The sequence below is a fragment of the Microcebus murinus genome, chromosome 9, assembly GCF_040939455.1.
Source record: "Microcebus murinus isolate Inina chromosome 9, M.murinus_Inina_mat1.0, whole genome shotgun sequence".
NCBI classification, from domain to species: Eukaryota; Metazoa; Chordata; class Mammalia; order Primates; family Cheirogaleidae; genus Microcebus; species Microcebus murinus.
Genome location: NC_134112.1, coordinates 86,882,031 through 86,906,260, shown reverse-complemented (window position 1 = coordinate 86,906,260; position 24,230 = coordinate 86,882,031). Strand labels below are relative to the sequence as shown.

General features: G+C 38.5%; 1 protein-coding gene across 1 annotated transcript in view; it reads left to right on the top strand.

Annotated features, from left to right (window-relative positions):
- The window catches only part of MTPN (myotrophin), a 40,245-nt gene extending 26,906 nt beyond the window's left edge, over positions 1–13,339 (top strand). The window contains exon 4 of the mRNA XM_012744740.2: positions 10,057–13,339. Within this exon, the coding sequence (XP_012600194.1) occupies positions 10,057–10,143 (87 nt within the window). The 3' untranslated portion in view covers positions 10,144–13,339. The remainder of the gene's footprint in view (positions 1–10,056) is intronic.
- Positions 13,340–24,230: the final 10,891 nt, after the last annotated feature.

Here is a 24,230-nt window from a genome sequence, read left to right as displayed (position 1 = left end):
TGTTAGCCAGATTTTTTTTTTTTTGGAAATTAATTATGCTCTTTAAAAAATCTTTAATTGTTAAAACAGGAAATTATAAGGAATACATGAAACACAGAAATCGGGCAGGATAGGGTCAAAGAAAAATACATTTTCACATATGAGCAAGAGTATTTTTGCAAAAGGTAGGAGCTAGTGTTGACCCAAGCCAGAGGTGCCCAGTACCCCTGAGCAACAGACAGAGTGATAAGTTGGATGCTTCAGGAAGAAGCAAACCCCCCAAAAAAGACTGAGATGCAAAAAGGAATCATAAGCAGTAAATTAATATGTGAATAACTCTAAGCAAAAAATTAAAATACAAAACACATGCTAAATGAAAAAAAAAAAAAAAGCTAGAACCAAAGAATTGGTAAATAATAACACCCAAGATGGAAGGAGGATGATCAAACCTCCAAGTACTTTGACCGAATCCAGAGTACATGACAAATATTGGTAAACTGGCAAGAAGAGACAAGGGAAAGGAGGCAGATGATGCAGACTAAAGAGGCATCCTTGGAGATTTAGCAGCAGCAGAGGAGTGTGAGTGTGAAAAAGAAGCAGCTGAAGTGAGCGTGTGAAACAGGCATCTATGATAGAGAAGTTATTTTAAGTTACATATAATTTGATTTGTTAATCTGGTATTGTGGTTGAAAAAAACAATTCTCTAAGAGAAATAGTAGTTTGCCTGTCCCATTAATACACTGCCATGTTGTATATTTTTATTGTATCAAAACTATATGTTTAATATATGTTCCATTTTCTTCAATAGTACTCATTAAAATTCCTTATATGTAATCTCTTATAATTTATATAACTGATAATAAAGGATTTTAAGAAGTCCAGTATCCTTGCTCACTAATCCTAAGGAAAAGCATTTCTAAATAATCCGGTATGGGTATTATGGGGAATTATCCTGAATATTCACTTACTTTATCAATCTTTTAAGGAGGTTACATTTGCTATAATTTAGAATTTAGACAGATAAGCTAAAGTCATTTACCCCAGTGTGTGTTCACACTCCATCCCTTACGTGGTATATACTACTATTAAAAATGACCTCAACCACCTATTGGAATAGGAATTCTTTGAAATAAACAGAAAAAGTTGAACCCCAGCATGAGAGAATCAAAATGAATTAAGAATTTAATTAAAATTTAAAAACATTATAATTACTGTTTTATTCTTAGATTACAAAATAAACTGACAGCATTCTTAATTTGTTATTATAAACTGTCATTACATGACTAGTGATATTTAGCATACTAAACTATATCTGAGAGGAGGAAGTCCAAAAGAAACTTGGCTTTTTTGTTTTCTTTTCTTTCTCTGTTTCACAATGTATCAAAGAATTTGTCTCTTTAGGAGGTCTATTCTAACCTTACAACTATATACACACACACACACACACATATACTATACATATATATTAAAAAATACCGATTATTGTGCAGCACTAATTTTAATGACTCATAGGTGTTTCAGACCACTCTCTAAGTTAACTGTTCATGGTGTGTTGAGTAGGATAAAAGAGGGAAATACAAAACAAAGGTTTACTAAACTGAGTTCTTTTTTAAAAAAGGACGTTAAAATGCTTAATATATTATTTATTAATATAATTGTTTATAGAGAGTAAAAAAATACCAAAGATCAGTCTGTTAGAAAATATAGAAAACCATCTTTTTTGATAATATTGATGTTTTTGATAAATGTATTTTCTGTGGTTTTCTTTTGTTTTTAATCAAGTAGCCAGTTAATAAAATTTGAATGCCCGTCTCAAGTATCAGCACTGTCAAGTCCTCAGGGAAATGTCTGTGGTGCAGAATTTGCTGCTTGAATTGAGAATCAGATACGTAAGCTATTAGTCCTGGGAGTCAGCCCCTTTCAGCATAAGCAAATAAGCGTACTTGCAGGTAGAAGCAACATTTGTTACTCAAATTACTACACTCCCTTCAGTAAAATCTAAATAGCTTCAGATAGTCTCAAGCACACATTTATGATTATTCAAAACCACTAAAATTCCATTCTATATAATATGGACAAGTTGAGTTTCAAAAAATATAGGACTGGTGATCCTCAAAGAACTCAGAATTGCTTTACCAAATTACCTTATTTTAGGAAGAAACTGCATTATAAAGGGCCTAGCAGAATGATAGAACTACAAAACTTACCCCATAAATAACTGAAGAACCAGAAGAAGAAGTTGAATACCAGCATGGTTTTGATAGGTTTCAAAAATATCATAACACAAGCATGCCTATTGTAAGTTCCTTGTTTTAACCATTTAGCTCTTTTAGACTAGAGTACATCATTACTTTATATAGTTTCTGTTAGTGACTGTACTCTGTGGCACCATACACCACACTCCAAATTTAGTTCTCAGTTCTTCATAAAAGCTTCGTGGCTTTGAGCAAGTTCCTTAATATATCAGCCTAAGTTTTCTCTTCTGTATCATGGGCCAGTACTTATCACATAGAGTAGATAAGAGGATAAAATAACTCACAGCTAAATGACAAGTCTCATGTACAAATCCTGTTTTAAGTGCTTTATGTGTATTAACTCATCTAATCATCACAGTAATCCCATGAAGTAGGTATGATTTTTATCCCCCACTTTATCATTGGGGAAACTGAGGCACAGAGCAAATAGGAAATTTTCCCAGATCACACAGCCGGTAAGAAGGGGAATTAGAATCCAAAAACCAGTCAGTCTGCCTCCAGAGCCTGTGTCTATAACCACTACATTATACTGCCTGTCAGTATAGCCAAGGAGTTATTAAATGAGATAATGTGTATAAGCCACTGTGGCAATGCCCAGCACATTATAAATTCTCTGCAAGTACCAAGACTAGTTAGGATTGATGTATTTTTCAGAAAAGGGAAGACTTACTACAGGAATGAGGGTTCCTGGAAAAAAAAATAAGCTTTATGAAAATAACTCTGTTTCAAGTGTAGACAAACTTTTTCATCTAAAACTTATGATGTACCACCTTATCAGTAATATAACAGCTCAATATCTGAATGTCCTTGGAGAGGAATAATTTGAAGGCTCAGTTCTTAACCCTGTCCTGTTATTTCTATGATGAATTTTTCTCTGAAACCTTGAAATGATCTTTCTATTCTTGGCTGAATATGATTGCATTAGAGATGTTAAATCATATTTTTTCTAGGGGTAACATAAGAACAAATCCAAAACCATTATATATGCAGCTGAAAATGAACTTTAGTCACTATATCCAAATAAAGAATAAAATGAAATAAAAATATGTCTAATTTCCCATTTATACATGTGGGTCTCATTTGTTATATGAGTAAGTTGGAAAAGTTTTGAAGTACGTGTCTCTTTAGGGTTCATTGAGATTGTAAGAATCGAATTTTTAAAACAGTAAAAGAGACCAATCAACAACAATTCTTAGCCCACCAGGTAAATTAAAGTTCTCAGCAAATGCTATAGTTCATATATGTCATTTCCCATTGCATAGTTAGCACATTGTTTGAGGCAGAATGGTACAGATAGAAGAGCTTGGCAATGAGAAAACCTGTAAGGCCTGGCTCTATAACTTAATAGCCAGTAAATCACTTTACATCTGAACTTGATGGGATTATTGGTATTTATATCTCAGGATTATTCTGAGGATCAAAAAAGGTTATGGTCTGTCCCTCTATTTTTAGTGTTTGCCACACTGATAATATTTACGTATGTGATCCCTTCCTCTGTGCCAGCTGGATTGTGAAACAGTGAGAACTTGTTTCTCATTCTCCCTAATGGCCCAGAACAGTGGTGAACAAATAGTTTCTGTAACAGTCAGGTAGTAAATGTTTGGGGCTTTGCGTGCCATATGGTCTCTGTCATAGCATCTCATCTTTGTTGTCATATACAAAAGGAGCATAAACAACATGTAAGTGAATGAGTGAGATTGTGTTCCAGTAAAATTTTATTTACCAAAACTACATCTGGCACTTAATAGATACTCAGTAAATATTTGTTGAATTATCTTATAAATTGAATGTCTGTGAAAATGTTCTCTAACGTCAAAGTGCTCCACAGATGACATGTTGTATTTGTGCCATTCCACAAAGTTCTTCAGTTTCTATAAGAGGCAGTTGCAGATATCTAAAGGTAATAATGAATTCTAAAATCTGGGTCTTCTCCTAACATTTTTGAGGGAAAGGCTATAGATAATTTTCAATTAAAGACACCATGGAACACGAGATTTGGAATCAGAAGGTTCTAGTTTCTATAATTTGCTGAATGACCTTGGGCAAGTTTCTTAATGTCTCTGAGCTTGAGAACCTCTATCTGTAAAATAGAGTTAACAGTGCCAACTTCACATGGCTGCTGTGAGAAAAAATAAGATTATGTATCTGCAGTATTATGTTAAAAACTCAAAACTGCTACAAAAATGTAACAGACATAACAAACTGTGACATAAAACTGTGTTTTATATTAGATGCTGTGGAATATCTTATTTTTACTTTGTCCCCTGTATCAATGTGTAAATTAAACATGAAATTAAATGTGCTATGAAGTCCTGCACCCATAGATAAAATTGCACAATATGTATAATTGTAGGTATTTGGATAATTTTTTAATGTCACTAAATACCAAATCTATTTTTAGTAGTTTCCAAAATTGAATTGTATGTGTAAGTTGTATGGTAATGGTAATGGTGATATTTAAGTATATATTTAAACTGTTCAAAGTTCTCATATTCTGAACATTTTATCATAATACCATGGAACACAGATCCCCCAAATCATGAGATAATGGAGTTCTTTATGAGCACAGCATAGTTTCTCAAGACTGTGTTAAAATGCATATAAATTAATTCAAAATAAATATTTTGCACTGTTCTTTCTAATACAGTGATAAATAGTGGTACATACTTAGACAAGATGGTAGAAAGGTACTTTTTCCTTTTAATTTGGATGCATGTATTCACTAAGAATAAGGTTTATATGATATTAACTAAATATACATTTATAGTATGACCCAGATGTGAATTTTTTTCGTTTATTTAACATATTTATTGAGCATTTACTACATACCAGCCATTATCCTAGGTGTTAAAGGTACAGAGAAGACTATATCAAGGTCTCTGCCCTCATGGAATTCAGCCTAATTGGAGAAGACGAATCTGTTAACAGATAATTACAGACCAGGGTAAATGCTATGAGACAAGTAGAATCCAGCCATTAGTAACAAAAACCCCTAATGCAGTGATTTGAATAAGAGAGTGGCTCCTAACAAGATGTCTGAAGGTGTGCAGTCCAGAGCTGAATGACTGGCTCCACTATGTATATCCTTAGTGTCCCACACTTCATGCTCCCACCCCCCATTTCTCCCAGTCCTATGGTCACAAGATGACTCCTAAACCTTTGGGCATTGTTTGTATGTTTAGAACAGGATGAAGGGGAAAGAGCTAAGGACATTCTCCTCCCATGGCTTTCCTGCAAGAGGAGAGCCCTCCACAGGAAGAGGCCAAAATTATGTCAGCTTTAAGGAGGGAATCTGAGGATTCCATTTCTTTTACAACCTCTGTTGTAGAGGAAAGCAAGGGAAAAGGGGGTTGCACTGAGCACTGAGTGAGCCAAGCTACAGGATCTACCTACTCAGGATTCACAGCAGGTTGAGAAGGAGAAGGAGGAACCAGCTGCTTGGGAAATTCCAGAAGGGCTTCTAGGAGAATGTAACGATTGGGTGGGTAGAGGGAAAGAACAAAGAATTTCTTTATTCCTTTATATTTTTTAGAGTCCTTATGGGATATTTAATATCAAATAAAAGGAGAAGTATATTGTATTCATTTAAATATTGGGGATATATGAGTGAACAAGATAAACAAGTCTTCTGCCCTTAGAGATCTCATTTTCTAGAGGGAAGACAGGGTAAACAAATACACAACTAAATGTAATTTAATTTCAGGTAGTAACAAGTACTGTGAAAAAAAATAAGAAACCTCTGTAAGGATAACAACATTTTAACTATTTTGAATACAAAATTTCTTAGGGTATTACATACTTTTCTCTTAAGCAGAATAAACAAGACATGGGTAAACCTTTTCTTGAAAACTTAATCAGTGTCAAACACTCTAGGCTCTGTTGAAGTGTTGGGTTAATTGTCCTTACACTTAATAACTAGTTCACTGCTAAGCTTAGTAGTGGTTCCATCTCAATTACTTTCTTGCTCTTGTCATATGTTACTGCTGTTAGTGTGACCATCTTCAGTAAGCCTTCTCTCCTTTTCTGTTTTCTATTTCTGATTTTATTTGGACTGAGAGAATCCATGTTTGAATTATAAATTTCTGAGTAAGGACCTCAGCTTGCTTCTGTGGAATAATAAAGAGGTTATTATTAACTCTGGAAAACTGTTTCAATGGTTTGTAAAAGTTTTAGATTCACTTCCTATCAGTTCACATCAACATGAGCTTGCTGGAATCCTGACCCGATAAGTATCTGTCATAAAATGTTAAACTAGAAACATTGTGAATGTTCCTTGAATTGGCTTAAACTGCAGTCTTAGTCCTTTCAGACAATCATTTTGTATTTGAATTGAAACTGCTTTTTTTCCAAAGTGAACTAACTTTTCCTAACCATGATTGCTAAAAAAAATTTTTTAAGTAATTGGTTATATTCTAAGGGAGTGTGACTATATAAAGAGGTAGATGCATATACACGCATTACACACATACACAGTCAGCCCTCCATAGCCATGGGTTTCACTTCCACGGATTCAACCGTGAATCAGAAATATTTGGAGGAAAAATAAATAAAAAATAATACAATGATTTTAAAAATATCAGTAAAAAAAGCAATACAGTATATATATAACTGCACATGAGCCTTAAACAATGTGAGGTTAGGGGTCTTGACCCCCACACACAGTCAGAAATTCACATACAACTTTTGACTCCCCAAAAACATAACTAATAGCTTCCTGTTGACTGGAAGCCTTACTGATTACCAGTTGATTAATACATTTTGTATGTTATATGTATTTTGTACTATAGTATTACAAAAAGTAAGCTAGAGAAAAATTATTAAGAAAATTATAAGGAAGAGAAATTGTATTTACTGTTCATTAGGTGGAAGTAGATCGTCATAAAGGTCCTTATCCTCATTGTTGTCACGTTAAGGAAGAGGAGGAAGAAGAGGGGTGGGTCTTGCTGTCTCAGGGGTGGGTGGCAGAGGTGGACGAAGTGGAGGAAGTTAGAAGGGGAGGCAGGAGAAGCAGGCACACTGCTGTAAATTTTATTGAAAAAAATTTGTGTGTAATTGGACCCACACTGTTCAAACTCATGTTGCAGAGTCAACCGTATTTATGTATCATTTGGATTGTATCAGGTACTATAAGTAATCTAGAAATGATTTAAAGTGTACGAGAGGGTGTACATAGCTTTTATGCAAATACTACACCATTTTATATCAGTAACTTGGGTACCCAAGGTGGGGCGTCAGTTCCCCTCCGATACCAAGGGACAGCTGTGTGTATAAATTCAAGTCCTAATTTTTTGACTAATTTTATAAATTTTTATTGAAACAAAGCTTCTTGTTATGTTGACAGTCAGATGAGTATAACTATAATCAGCATCTTCAAAACCTTGACAAAAGCCTTTTGTCAAGATAATGTCAGATAACCTCAGTAGAAGTTTAAGAGTTTCATTCTTAAAGTGTTACTAATCTAATTTTTTTGGCCTATTTGTACATGTTGAGAACTGATAGTATACAGTGGAATTAGGCTATCTGAAATAAGGAGTAGATAAAAGTAACAAGTAGGTAAAGATATACTCTTGTTGTTTCATGCTTGTATATTTTATCTTTCCAGCTAGGCTTTAAACTATTCATGGGCAGAGGTAGCAAGACTTGAAATTTTTTTTTTTTAACATTCCACATATTCTACCACATGCTATCAAATATTACTTGATAATCTAAAAGCGTGACTTCTAAAAATCAATGAACTACTTGTTGGAGTGCCTTAAAACTTGTACTTCCTAGAATGACAAACAGCCTGTCTGTCTATCTGGGCCACTTTAACATGACCATAGCAACTTTTTCTTCCTCCAGAAAACTTTATGCTCTGAATCATGCTCTAAATATAGGCAAATGAACCTAGACCTGTTTCTAATCAGATGTCAAAACTAAAGGGTCTTCAGTGTTAAAATTACCTGAAAATAAGTTAAATATTTTATATTGTGTGCTAGTTGGCAACCTGTTCACAATGGAATAGGTTGTTGATCTATTCACAGCAGTGTGTCTTTAATGGATAATACTATAATCCCTAAGTACATATTTTTAGTTCCTGTCTATATTAAATAATTTCATAAACTTTTATTGATTGCCTCTTCTTTGCCCTTTTCAAGGCCTTGGGAATGCAAAGACTAATAAGCCTGGTTGCTGCCATCAACATCTTTAGTAAAGGGAAACAAATATGTAAAACAACCAGTACATCAAGCATTGTGGTTGCTGTGACAGGAGTTATATATAATACATTAGGATCTGAGGGAAAAAGAGGGCACATGTGGTCTTGGGAGTCAAGAAGGTAGTTGTATTTATGAATGAAGATGTCGTTACAGCTTCAGGTACCATGGTAACTTCATAAAGCAGTTCACACTTGAGCCAAACCTTAGAAACTTAGTGTCTAAGAGTTTGGTAAGGAATCAGGGTACCATTCCAAGCAGAAGAAATAATGAGAGAAGTCACAGGGACAAGAAATAGAGACTGTGATATATTTGGGTATGGTAGCTTGTTCAGCATAGCTACATGTATGATAGAAAGGATTTAGCAAGAAATATGTCTACAGAGGTATAAGTAGTGAACAGATTATGCATTTGTGTGTCATGTTATTTATCTTCATCTCTTTTGTGAAGATGCTTTTAGATAGGTGAGTAGTATGATCAGACTTGCCATTTTAGAAAGATCATGCAGACAGATGTGGAGTAGTGGTGTAAGAAATTAGAAAGGGGGTAAGGCATTCCACATAGAGCCCTGCATGTATCAAGACATGACACATGGCATGTTCAGGAACTGGTGAGAAACTCTGTGGATTTAGAGCATGGAAAGAAAAAACTGGTAAATTTGACCAGTGTTTGACTCTGGAGGACCATTTGTGCCAAGCTTAGACAGTTCTGTAGGCCTCAGGATTGCAGAAGAATGAGAGATTTGGCAAGGAAAGCAGAGAGGGCTGCAAGAGGCTGTGTGGTGAATAAATGCTGGCTGGGCTGGAGCTAACGAAGAGAACCCCAGATGGCAAAATATTCTTGTCTCTGGGAGTTAAAAGGGTCAGAACTGCTTTGAGAGCAAATTCATCTACACACAGTAGGTACTTGTCTAGGTGCTGGGAATACAGTGGTGAGTAACATTCCTATATGCTTGGAACTTTCACTCTAATAAAGGGCAGACAAATAAAGCAACATAAAGACATGAAAGTACGCATACAAATTCTCACAACTAAAATGCCACGTTGCATATTAAATGTTCCAGGACACCACTCTCCAGGTTAAGTATTCAGAGCAATCTAGTGTCTGCGCCAAAGATTTCCATAGAGTGTAGCAGGGAACTACCTGTATCACACGCATTTACTGCTAAGTTTTTACAAGTAAAGTGACCAGTACTATACATGTCCTACTGTGCACTCTACAAAAGATGTTGCAGAGAAGAAAAAAGAAAAATTTGTCACAAGAATACTTCTTTAGTGAAAGTATTACCTTTTTTCCATTTCATACTGCAAATAGGGATGTTATCTTTTAAAGCTTAATTAATTGGGTAAATATATGATAGTATAAATAAAAGCCAATCATTGCCTCTGTTAATTTTGTAGCTTACAATTTCTAGTGCCTGGAAAATAATGTGGCATTTTTACAACTTTAATCCATAACCTTGGCAACTTTTTTATTCGTTTCTTTTTTTTATAGTAAAATGGGCTGTCAGTAAAGGAATTTTTAATTCTCAATGTAAACATTAACCTACGCCATGCAATGTAGTCTTGTGTTCTCTTCTCCCATAGTGAGCTCATTTAATGATAAGGGCCCTTTGCTCTCTTTTCCAGGGTGCTGATAAGACTGTGAAAGGTCCAGATGGACTGACCGCCTTGGAAGCCACTGACAACCAGGCAATCAAAGCTCTTCTCCAGTGATGGGTGGATGGACTGATAACTCGGGAAGAATGACTCTCCTGTGGCCTCACACTGCTGCCTGTCTGTCTGTCACTCTCTATCTGCCAGCTTCTTCAGCTAAATACTTAAAGAGGGGTGAGGGGAGAGAGAAATTCATAACAAATCAGACTACCAGAAAAAAAAACAATATTTTAGAGGAGAGGGGAAAAAACATGATCAGGCTTTTACTGGGATTCCTGATCAAGTCAGCCTCTTTCCTGTTTCTTATAAAATATACAGCTTATACCCAAGGGAGAGCAAAGACAAAATATACCAGTAACATTTGACCTTTACAGCTCCCCAGCTAATTTATTCATTAGATTGTGTTGAAGGTCCGATTCTACAAAGGCCAACTCTACATATTTGGTAGCCCTAACTGCGAGCAGTAGTGGCTACTGCGATGTAAACTTAGGGTGCTGAGATAAGCAATTAGCTCTAGCCTTTCTGCCTTAAGAATGCACTCTACTGGGGGTTTCCTGGCATAGTTAAGAGCGCTGCCTGTGGTTGGTGACCAAATCTTTCCTCAGTGACTTTAAGCTCTATGTGAAGCTTAGTTAAGGTGAGGAGGGGCACACTCCTAAATTGCTGGATGGCTGAACTTTGGATTTTCTCTCCCCTTTCACATGGATTTCATGTTTGCTTAGATAAAACTGACTAGTTTTATTTATAAAATCTTAAATTTTGGAAATCTAAAGGAGAAATCATTCCAGTATGCATATTTTTTTCTCCTCTAGATTCAGACATTTATATAACATTGAAACACTTTCAAACTCCTGCTGGTAGTAAAAGGGGATTTAAAAATAGAATCATAGCCATAAGCCTGTTAGTATCATATAAAGAGAGAACAGTTGTCTTAGTACCTATGAATTTTCTTTATTTTCTATTTGAACGGATAGACTTGTTATGTTGGAAGAATCAAGGAACATTCTTTGGAATGCTTCTCTCAGACCCATCTTGGATGCTGATTACTTATTGCACCAAAGCTATCAGTGGGGTGAGATTTACTAGTTGGACGAATTTAGCCTCATTCCTTTTAAAATATGCTTGTTACCAGGTTTCCCTGCATTGTTGATATGCTTCTGCTGAACATATGCCAACCCACCTGTGTAATATATTTTTGTTTCTTTTATAAATCATGCATTGCATAAAGTGTGACAACTTCAAAATATACTCTGTGTTCTTAGAATACAGTGCCCTAAAATGGTATTCGTATGACCTACAGAAAATATCTAGATACTTCTCTAAATGTTTATTTCATGAGCAGTACAACTAATTAAAACATAATTTTAAATTTGATAAAATATTAAGATTCCTTTGACTTGCCATCTATATAAGCTTACTAAAAATATTAGGGTTTTTTTCTCAGCCAAGTCATGCAATAATTGAATGTACCTCAAATTTTTAAAGAGGGAGGAAGCGGAGGGTGGGTTAGGGACTGGTATTTAGATTGTGGATAATAAAGAATTAATGATGGTTTTTGAAGGCATTGTAGCATTCTACAGCAGGGTGAAATGATTATCAAGAACAGTTGCCCTGGCTAATAACAAGTTTTATTGATCAGTTGCTGATTGGTTGGCGTGTGGGTTTGTGTGTGTGTGTGTGTGTGCGTGCGTGTGTGCATGCGTGCGTGCGTGTGTGCGTGCGTGCGTGTATATATCTTTCCCTGTGAACCCTTTTTTTATCCTGTGGCTTTTTCACTTAAAACTAGCCTAACCCTCTAATTTTCCTGTGTCCAAGAAAACAATCACAAAGTTGTGGTTTGAATACTTTGTTATATTTGGCTAATTCTGCTGTCTTAATGCAGCCTGTTAGAGTTGGATTAAAAGCCAGTAATCAGTACTTTATTACATCACTGAACTAAAATACAGAGACATCCTCATTGAAAATGGAGGGCACTCTATCAGTCTATAACTAACAACGTAGTGCAACAGGGTGTTTTGATATCTTTGTTTTCACCTCTTGGCATAATGCTATTTAAAAGGCGTGAATTTTCTCTTTAAACAATTTTCACCTTTACTTTCAAAGTGTTTTGTTGTAGTTGGCTATTGCAGAGAGTGCATTGTCCTATCTTTCCTAAACCTGGTCTGCTTTCTACAGTCATTATGGTAGAGAAACCATGTGATTCTTTGTACAGTTTATCCTGATGTTCCTTGTAATGCAGTAGAGGCTATTGCGCCTTCCCTATTCTTTCTCAGCCATTTTGTAAACTCCATGATTATGAAGCGATTGCTTGAGAAAATAACATATAAACATAGAATAGAATAGACTGACCAAGATGGTTTACAGTTTCTTTTTTAACTAGGTTATTTATAATGTATTTCTGAACCACTTGGCAGAGAAATTCACAACACTTAATGTTCATATTTTGAGTAAAGAAAGCTAAAACTATGTCTGCTTTTTGGTACCACATGCATTAGCAAAAGGTTAAGTTGTTCTCCACTGAAGTAATATTTAACATCTCAGAGAAAATCTTGCATGTTCTGTAGTTTTATATTAAATCAGTCATTTCTTATGCACCATATCAAGTACAAACAGGTGGTTTACCTGTTTAAAGTAGTGAACTAACAAATTCTCCCTTGCAGCTTCAGACTGGTATCTATAGACTTATAGTTCAAACAGTACCTGAATATCCCAAGTAGTTCTTCTATGCATAGCTCATCTTTCTACACCCAGTTGGACATGAAGGAGAGATAATAGGTTGGCGCAGTGTATGGAAGCTGCAAACAAGTGGCCCTTTATTCATTGATTTCTTTCCCCAAATAATGGATTTCAAATCTATATGTACCTATTTGATTTTTTTTTCTAAAACTTAAACTGAGCTGCTGTTTTCTTCCATGCAATATTATATACTCATTTGTGTATAGAAGAAGCTGGTGAGAGTGCCCTCCTACATAAATAAGCAATTGCAGTGTTTTGCATGCAAAATTTAAAAAATTTAAATTGTCCTGATTCTATTTTGTAAATGGAGAAACAATCATATCTTTCTAAGCAGTAATGGAGGAAGACTAGTGCTTTGTGCATTTTGATATATTTGAGTTCATTTTTCCACAATGTCATATTTTTGACACAATTGGGTTTCTCATAAGTATCCTAGTTCATGTACATCCGAATGCTAAATAATACCGTGTTTAAGTTTTGTGTTGCAAGAACAAATGGAATAAACTTGAATTGTGCTACAGCTAATGTGTCAGCAGTATCTTTCACCCTCCGTTATGATCACCTTCCTTTTTCAGTCTTCTCTGCAACTATACCAGAATCTTGATTGACTCAAACTTTTAATTAACCTAGATTACTTTATTTAGGTTGATTAATTTTTATTAATTCTTTTAAAAATGAGTGGAAAAATAAAATGTCAAAAATTTAATTGAGATAAATCAGACTAGTCATTGGAAGGTTTTGCTTTTGTATTAATCTCCTGATACAAATTGTTTTAATATAACTTCTTCAGTAACCCTCATGGCCAACTAGGCGCAAGGTGTGGCTAATACATCCCGACATCAGGATCTTCGGAGGGGTTGAAGAAAACAGTCATGGTAAACCTCTGATTTTTTTCATTGCTCGTTTAAGTTGCTACACATTTCTTGGAGATCTACAATTCCCAAACTCACTTGACCACAAGCACTTTTTAGGCTGTGCCACCTAACCATTTCCTGTTTCAGATCAATTGTCTTCCACGGCTACTAGCCAAGTCATCACACATCAGCCATGGGTATTTTTCTTCAAAGCGTTTACTCCATTGAAATATAATTACTGATTGAGAAGAGAATTTAGCAGCATCTTTAATAGCACCTGACCCATGATGGACATGTACTGTTTATGTTCTGAACTACTGATGTCAAAGTCAAACCATTATACAGTAAAATGAGGGTGCAGCTTTGATTCAGTAACTCCTACTCAAGTAAAGACTGGCTATTAGAATTATGAGGCTACCTGAGTGTCAGTGTACCCAAATATTAGCCAGGTAGCCTCACAAGTACCGTTGATATTGATTGCAAGCCCAAATCAATGAGGGGAAGACAAATATCACAGAGTCCCAACAATTCATTGAGGAAATGCTGACCATGAGGTCACATGCAGGTCACTGTGAGCCATTGTGGCATATACTAAAGCATAGCTGGAAATGGTGGAGCAAAACAAAGGATTGTCTGGCCACCCTAGCAGCTTCTATGCATTCAGCAGCTGCAGCAGCAAGGATGGTCTTATTTACACTGTTCAGATGAAACAATGGGTCACACGTCTGACAACATTGATAGCAACAGCATCTTGTCACACAAAGGAAAATAATACATAGACGATTCCTAGCCACCAGATGCTGGACTTGAGGATACTACTAGATAACCAAAAAATTTTTTAAAGAAGCTGTATTTTTCTAATTTACTTACAAATCTGAAAATATATACTTATATGTTCTCTTCCTGATATCTAGTAATCCATAAGTTTATGCACATCCCCTACAGCAGGCTGCCAAATCTAACCATATTGCCATGGGTTGTGATTTGCTAGTCAAATTTTAGTAGGCTTGAAAGCATTCAGATATAAACCAATTTGTTAATTTTTTAATTAAAAGTTCTTGTAATGACACCACAGTATGAACCTGGAAACTATCATATTCCCATTCATATGAAAAATTCTCATTTAAGGGAGTTAGAGTTTTGTGACATTTGGTGTTTGTTTCACTATTTTAATGAGCATTTACTATGATCTGGGGACCATTCTAAGTATTTTATGGGAACTGACTTATTATTAGATCTTCATAATAACCCTCTGAGGTGGTTAATATTGTCATCCCTGTTTTCAGATAAGGAAACTAAACTCAGAGAAGTTCAGTAATTTGCCTGTAGTCACACAACTAGTTATTGGTAGAGCCAGGCAGTCTAGCTGTAAAGTTTGTGCATTCTATACCTTTATTTTATTGCCTCTCAACTCTCACTCAACCAATTCACATTTTTTAGGAACACAGCTTTTTCTAAGACTTTTAGAAAATTACTTAGAAAAACATTTTATGGATTTGTTTATGATTTTAAACAACTACATGGAAAATCTGTGTAACATGCATTGATCAGTCATTTATCATGATGAAATCAAATGGTGCAAAGACATTTAATTTTCAAGTTTGAGAAGTAGCAATACTTGAGTGTAATATATAAATCTTTGACAGTCTAGAAAATTATGATGTAATCAAGAATCGGCAAACTATGGCCCACAGACAAAATCTGCCCACCACCTGTTTTTGTAAATAAAGTTTTATTGAAACAATCCATGTCCATTCACTTACATATTATCTATGGCCACTTCCACACTTGAACAGCAGAGGTGACTAGTTGTAACAGAGAATATGGTTCATGAAACCCAAAATATGTATTATCTGGTCCTTCACAGAAAAAGTTTGCCAAGCCAGATATAGATGTTTAGATGGCATAAGTTGAGAAATACCCTCTAGCATTGGCCAGCAGCTTGTTACAGAGAAATTAGTAAAGTCATGGGTGAATGTAATGAGTTAGTCAAATCAAATGAAAGGCCAAGGCTGTAAATAATGCACCTCTCTTTATTCTGTGGTCGATAGTCACACTAATGATCCTAGTCAGTCATGCCTATGGGTATCCACAACCTTGCATAATCACTTTCCACATTGACTTTTGAGTCTGGCCACGTGACTTGCTTGGCCCAAATGGGACATCAAACATGAAACCAACAGAAACTTGACAAGTACCTCTTCATTGGGGCTTGCCCTGTTGGGTCTCAGCATGGAACGAAGTCTGGAGTCACACTTGTCATACTTCAGAAGAGGCCATGTGAAAAACAGTTCCCAGCCAACAGTCCTAGCTAACCACCAGACATGTGAGTGGGCCATCTTGGACCATCCAGAGGGAGCTATTAAAGTCCTACACCACTGGAACCTTAGAATGTGAATTTATTTGGAAATAAGATTATTGCAGATGTAATTAGTTAAGAAGCAGTCATTCTGGAGTAGGCTGGGCCCTTAATCCAGTGTGACTTGCATTCTTATAAGAAGATGTACAGGCAGGATAGCAGAGATTGGAGTGATGGGGAATGTAAGCCGGGGAATGTAAAGAAGCACCAGCCATCTCCAGAAGCTAGGGAGGAAGAGGAGAGAGGAAGGAGGGAGCATGGTCCTGCTGACACCTTGATTTCTTACTCGCAGCCCCCAGAACTGGGAGACAATAGATTTCCATTGTACTAAGCCACCCAGGTTGTGGTGCCTGGTTACGGCAGTCCTAGGAAACTAATGTGTCCCTCTTCCTTTCTAAAACTTTCAGTTCCCCCCATCTTGACAAGTTCAATTCTCTGGCCTAGCTCTGGAGGCCCTGTACTTTCCCATCTCACCCTTTCTTTGCAAATTCACTCTTCATGACCTCTTCCAAACTCCAGCCCACACTTACCTCTCCCTTCTTCAAAGTCCCACTGCCTTTGTCTCCACTAAAGTGTGTCACTACCATGTATGTTTATTTCTGCCTTCCCTACCAGTCTGTAAGCCTCTTAAGAAATGGCCTATGACTTATTTTTTTTTTATTTTCAGTCTCCCCTGAGTGCACAAATACTCTAAAAGTACTTGTAGATGAATTGATCTAGTCACCTTTGCACACACTTTGCCCGTGACCTGGAATACCTGAGTGAACTGTGATCTGCGCCAAGGACCATTACTCTAATCCTTGTGTCCCAATGCCTGGCCCATCTATCCCAGGGCAAAGCAGTATCTGCCTTCTTTTAAAGAACTTGCTAATGAATTACTTTCAAGTTCTTCAGACAAAGGTGGCTGAAGAGGGGGGAGAAATGCCATTCTCTCTCTCCAGTAGCCTCACTAATAAGCCATTAGAAGGACCAGGCCCAGAGCCTCAGGGAACCTTATTAGTCCCTGTGACCCATCTAAAGGAGAGCCTTCCTCCCGATGACCAGGCTTCCTGTTTATTCATACATGACAGGGTTTGTCCTTCACCCCCATTGTTACCTGTGCCTCCAGAGCTCTTTGAAAGCATAAATAAATGATAGCTGGCTGGTCTTCTTTCCCCAGGACATTGTCAATGCTGAGAATCCTGACAGCTTTCCAAGACATGATTTGCCACTACAAATGCCAAGTGGAGAGCCCCCTGCCCTCTCCTATTCATTAAGACACTTGATAATTCAAAGTGCCAACTTTCTCCAGCAGAGTCAGACCGACTAAGGTGATGTCATAGTCTCCAGGCAAGAGAGCTGTGCAGTGTGCTTCTCAAACAACCCAAGCCTTAGCAGGGCGGAGGACTTTTGCTTAGCGGGGATGCCATTCAGATCTCCAAGATGCCAGCACCCAGGGAGCCTGCAGGGGCCACAGTGTGACTCTGGGGCATCAGAATGAGGAAAGGAGCCCAGAAGATGATTACTGTTCCAGTTTTGTCTGCCTGCCGTTGCCCCTCCTTTCTCTCCCTCCACTCCCATTCTCTGAAGCTCAGGGTGAGCCTCCCGGTAGACATATAGGTTTTTCCTTGGCTTTGACCTAAACCCTCAGAATACAAATGCTCTGACCAGCCCTGAGTGTTCAGAGGGTTAGAATGGCCTCTGAACATCCAGTGGGTTGTTGAACATCAGGGGCTTAGGGATGCAGTGTGGGGAAGTCCAATCTTGGAAGGTGGTTGGAAGCCTTTCAGGAATAGGGATGATCTGAAGGTTGATAGTTGATCAAATGCACTGGAGGAGAAAAGAGCAGAGATCAATTAAAGAATCAGAATTCTAGGAGTCGGTCAAGTCTAGGGGAGACTTAGAGGAAAAATCATTTTAGAAAATGGATGTTAAGGCCTCTGGTGGCTCAGAATAAGTTATTGAAGGATTCCCTAGATATTTTTGCCAATATTCTGTCCTCAGCAACTTTCTCACCCAAAATACTCACGACACTTTGCACATTCTCAAAAGATACAGAGAAGGAGGCCTACTCCCTTTGGGAACATGAAAATGTGGATGAAGGGTAGATTTGGCCTCAAGGAAGTATGTACTGGTAAGTGAGTTGGAACAGCCACTGGTACACTGGTGACTACCCACTTCCCCTTCAGTGGTCCTCTCCTGCTCCCGAGGTCATGGCTGTCCTCGGCCATGGGCTACTCCTGGGCCTCCTTCACAGGGAACCGACTTTCTCACCTAGTGGTCCATGATCACATCATCCTATAGTTCAGGTATGTGTGTGTTCTAACAGAGGACTGCACGATTTTCTGGACTCAATAGTCCATCTCTGAGGTAGCTGGAGTGTTGCAGGGTGACTTGGTTTTGATTACACAAGTTTCTAAGAGTCCCAGAATTCCAGGCACTATACAGGTGGGAGCAAAGAGAAATATCTTTGGAAGGAAAAAAGTGTCCCTTTTTCAGTGGCACCCCAGTAGCAATGAGTGCACCAGCACCCAGATCTTGGTTTCTAAACACCATTCTCCAACAAAAGGAATGAGGGCTTCTAGAAGAAGTGTTTGATTCTGGGTTGGGCAAGAACACCACATCATGATCCTAGAACATCTTGTTCTAGAAAGTGAGGAGTGCTCATAAAAGGATGAGACCATCTTGAAAGGTCATAGAAAAGCAACCTGGAAGAGCTCAAAGGCCAAAGGTGAAACAATTTTAGCAACCAAATAACAGTACCATTGAATTTTAATAAAATAGAATAAAAAATATATGAATCCGTTCTGATATAAATAATTGAATAAATAAAAAAATGAGCATAAAACATAGTTCTTCCTTATAGAAGAATTTCAAGTAATTTAAATGTAGAGGAAAGGAAAGAAATATAAAATCACCATTAGAACTCAACATAATCATTTTTGTGGACAAGATCCACCAATAGATGCCAAAATTAGCTGGCAAAATATTGAGAAAAGAGAATATTCTAATAATCTAAAAGTTTCTCCTCTGAGATATTTATTCATTACAAAGGAAGCATAATAATTTTACAGAGGAAAACCCCTTGAGATATGCCTTAACCCACTGATCAAAGAAAAAGCCCCAGGAGTGAGGAATGAATCATACCAACCAGGTACCCCCTGGTATGATGCCCAGAAGGGCACATCACTTCTGAGATATTCTTGCCAAGAATACACAACCATGATTAACCATGGAAAAAAACATTAGACACACCACATTGAAGGATAGTCTACAGAACAACTAACCATTACTCTTCAAAAGTGTCAAGGTCATGAAAGATAGGGAAAGACCTAAGAAACGGCATAGACTGAAGGAGACTAGGAGATGTGACAAATAAATGTAACATGGGAAGGAGACTGAATCCTGTAACAGAAGAGGGACATTAATGGGAAAGCAGGTGAATTCCAAATAAAGCCTAGAGTTTGGTTATTAGGATTATACCAATGTTAATTTCTTGATTTAGACCATTGTACTATGGTTCTAGAAGATTTTAACATTAGCTGGGTGAAAGGTATAGGAAAATACTTTGTGCTATTTTTGCACCTTTTCTCTAAGTCTAAAATTATTTCAAAATAAAATTTTTTTAAATATCCTTTCATATCACAGTCCCTGAAATAGTAGTGAGAGTAGAGAAATAAATCATCAACTATGTTTTCTTTTTGTTCCAGAACTTGGGAAGATTCAAAGTGAAGGACAGATTTTCAAAGCCAGTTTCAGGGAGGCAGATGTGGAACACAGGGTCTGCATTAAGGGAGATGGGGGTTGGCCTATTTCCAGGCGTCCAGCTCAGAAGCAGGCAAAGCACCTTTATTTTAAGATTGTCAGCTGTTTGCATTCACAAAAAAGAAAGAGCACTCGGCTTCAACACGAACAGCCCGATGGACATCTACACTGGCTGTGCTCCCTCCAGCTGGTGAGTTCTGTGGCTTGGAGAGCTTTGTAGGGATTAGCACCCAACCGTCTGGCCAGCCCAGATAACTCTTCCACCCACCTTTAACATTTTCTCTAAGTATTTTTGTTGTTTTTGTTTATTACCCAAAATGTTTTTGAGCATATACATTGTTAAAGGCCGTAAATGGGCCCCCAAAGACAAAATGACTCTTGGATAAGAATGGAGCACTGACACACAGAGGCCCTCAGTACAGAGCTTGCCAAATTGACTTGAATGTTCTTTCTACGGATTATTTCCAGGAAGCTTTTGTATGTTTAGATGGTGTCATTTATGGCCATCATCTCTCTTGCACACAGTGGCCAGGATATAATATAAATTGGAGGGCTGAGGAGTAGCAAAGACATGTCTAAAGACATAATCTTTGATGAAATGACCCCTCTATACAAGATGCATCATAAAAATAGGAATAATAACAGACTCTGAGTGTTTGCTGTATGCCATTTATGCAAACCTCCCAACAACTGTATCAAGTAGTAACGATTACCATCTCCAGCTGTCAGGTGCCTGGCAAATGGCATGACTAGATGCCAACCCAGTAACTGGGCTGAGTCCATGCTCTTAACATTACACTGTACTTTCTTCCATGTTCCTCAGCTCTGGCTCAGCTTCACCATGGGTCTTTGGGAAAATCTTAAACATTCTCTGGGCCCCTGATTAGCTGCCTATAATACTTATGATATGGGGATAATAATCCCATCTTGCCTTCTTACAAAGTCAATTATACAATTCAACAAAAGATGAGCATGCAGTAGATCACAAAACAAGTTTCCTGAAATCTCAGAGGCTATAGATATCACATCTTTGGCCACAATGCAATAAAATTAGAAAACAGCTATTAAAAGATTGTTTTAAACTTAATGTGGTTTAACCCACATATAAGTTGTGGGTTAAAGAAATTATGTCTTGGCCGGGCGCTGTGGCTCACGCCTGTAATCCTAGCTCTTGGGAGGCCGAGGCGGGCGGATTGCTCAAGGTCAGAGTTCGAAACCAGCCTGAGCAAGAGCGAGACCCCGTCTCTACTATAAATAGAAAAGAAATTAATTGGCCAACTGATATATATATAAAAAAATTAGCCGGGCATGGTGGCACATGCCTGTAGTCCCAGCTACCCGGGAGGCTGAGGCAGAAGGATCACTTGAGCCCAGGAGTTTGAGGTTGCTGTGAGCGAGGCTGACGCCACGGCACTCACTCTAGCCTGGGCAACAAAGTGAGACTCTGTCTCAAAAAAAAAAAAAAAAAAAAAAAAAAAAGAAAAGAAATTATGTCTCATCAAAACGACAAAATTTAAATATATATGTATATAGATTCACAAAAATCTGAATCTTAAGTTGCAGTGGGGACAGCTGGGAAGCAGCCTGGTTTTTATTTCAGGACAATAGATCTGAACATTGTAGGAAGTGAGGATGGAGAAAGGTCTGAAGACAGGAGGAATGCTTCAAAGTCAGTTTAGGAAGCACTTGGACCTCAGGTGCCTTCCCCTCTGCACAGCCAGGGGTCCCCCCACCCCCTCGCCTGGGGCAGCCTGTAAGTGTGTGTTCCGGAGAAGGTAAGGCAGAAGGTCTCTGGACCAGAGGACGCCAGGCATGGGTGAAAGTGCTGGCCATACTGAGAATAGCAGGTTTGGTGAAACTCGCACTGAAATCAATATATGAGAGCAGAAATAAAAAGCTCAATAAATAAATTGTTAAAAATTGAGGAAATTATATACAAAATAGAAATTAAGACAAAGAGATGTAAAACCAGAGGGACAAGAGAAGAGAAACAGAGACAGACACTGAAGTGGATTACCAGAGACCATACAAATAGAAGTTCTATTGATTTAAATAATTTTTTAAAAACAGAAAAATAATAACAGAAAATAAATTATTATGACACTCAAGAAAATGTCCCAGAGCAGATGCACATGAGAAACAGCTCACGAGTGTCCAGCAGGAAGGATGAAGGCAGGCCCGTGCCAAGGCGTGTCATCGTGGAAGATGCCACAAGCTTTCAGAGAGGAAAACAAAATTGCTGACATAGGGTCAGGGTTCGGGGTGACTTCTGACTTCTCCCCAGCAACTCTGGAAGCTGGGAGACCATGGATCAGTGTCTTCAAAATTCTTAGGGACAATGATTTCCAACCTAGAAATCTCTACTATTATTAAAGGCACTTGTACTCCACGCACTCAGATGTGAAATGTCACTAGAGCAGGTTCCCCAAAGCTTCAGGCATTCACGTGTCACCGTGAAGATTTTTGCCATATCCATAGAACACTAATACTATTTTTATTAACTTTTGTCTCAAATTGAGTCTTTTTTTACTTAAATAAATTAGTTACGGAATTCACTATGGAAAACCAGTTATCCCTTGTGATCAATAGAAAGTAACTGTGAAAATATAAAATAAAGTAAAATAAATAAAATACAATAATGATATCCAGTTCTTGCTGGCTCCTGATGGCTTCCCAAAGCTCTGAGCCCAGAGCCTGCTTTCTCTGTCTCACGCAGGAGGATTAGCAAGGAGAAGAGAGGTGTCAGAGACCAGCACTGCCTGGTATGCCTTCTGATGTAATCAGAAAGATCGAGATTTGAAAGGACTAATTGTCTGTATGAGTCAACATTATGTAATGCCACCTCAGCGCACCACCTACACCCCACGCCCCCGGCCATTCCACCCGCTCCTCGTCTTGGAAACGCTGCACTGAAAGGACAGGCAGAGGCCATGTCCCACTCCCTAGACAGTCTTGGGAACAACAAGGTGGCCTGTGTCTCTGTAGAGAAAAGCACTAGGCGCTTTGAGACCTCCCGAGGCCAACAGCAAAGATCAGATAGGATCACTCAACCCTATTTTGCTTTTTAAAACCTGCCCTTCTCTGCTCTTCAAAGCTGTTAAACCTTCCTGCAAAAGGGCAGGTTTCCTCTTAGGGGCCCCAAACAGGGCTTGCTTTAACCCCCTCTCTGCACCTGCAAGATATTCAAATGTTACCTTGGAGTGGCCTCCGCAGGCCCTTTCCCTGGCAGGGTTCGGGTGACATGTAAATCGTAGCTTCAGGGTCCTCTCCGGGCCTCTAGCCACACTTGTGGTTTTCCTCTGTGTTGATACAATCATGGGGACTGGCCTCCAGAGACTGAAGATTTGCTGGACCCTGACTGAGATGGGCAATGTCATAAATATTAATCCCGTGCTCAGCATGTTCTCTGGCAAGGCTAAGCCAGATCTCAGACCCAAGAGCCCCTGTCGCATGCCCCGTGTGCCGTCCATGACCCACTCCAGCCATGAGACAGGTATGGCACGGTCTGGCTGCCAGGAGACCAAGGAGAGGTCCAAGGAGATGTGTTTCTAGGTCAACAAGAAACAAAACAGTCACTCCTGGACTGACTTATAACAATAAGTGCCTCAGCTAAAGCTGACAACTTAGAGGCCCCAGAGGAGTGAGATCTAGAGCCTTCTTTAATCTGGATTTTTTTCTATAAATGTCAGGAGGACCCTGGGGATTCGCCCTTAAGGAATCCCTCATCTTTTCTATTTACTCTCTCCTTTGTTATCTCCTCCAGTCTCATGGTTTAAATAACACCTATATGCTGATGGCTTCCAAATGCATTTCCCCACACCAGAACCTTTCGCCTGAAATCCAGGCTTCAATATTCACCTGTTTCCTCAGTATCTCCAGCTGGAATTTTAATAAGCATCTCAAATCTGACATATTCCAATCTGAGCTCCCCATCTTCCCCCCAGAAAAACTCCTCCAGTCTTGCCATTTTAATAAATGGCCACTCCTTTCATTTGCAAGCCAAACACCTTACTGTCATCCTTGACTTTACTTTTTCTCTCTCTCACAACACTCCCCTCTGACCCAGCAGCAGCCCTGGCAGTTCTGCCTCCGAAGTACACACAGCATCTGAGCACTTCTCACCAGCCCCGCCGCCACCGGGGCCACTGGCTCCGTGTCCGCCCTTGCCCCGTTTTCAGTCTATTTCAATGCAGCAGCCAGAGGGCCCTGGGAGTTAGACCTTATCGCTGCCCTGGCTTCTGTGTCACTCAGAAGAGAAGGCCAAGTCCTCATGATGACCCACAAAGGCCCCCTATGATCTGCCCCGGCCGCCTCTATGACTTCTCCCACTTCTGTCTTCCCTTTTCACTCGGTGCCTTTTCACTGTTTAGGGACCGAGCCAGGCGAGCTCCCACCTCAGGCCCTTCCCACCTGCTGCTGTCCCCTCTTCCTCTGGAATGCCCTTCCACCAGGGC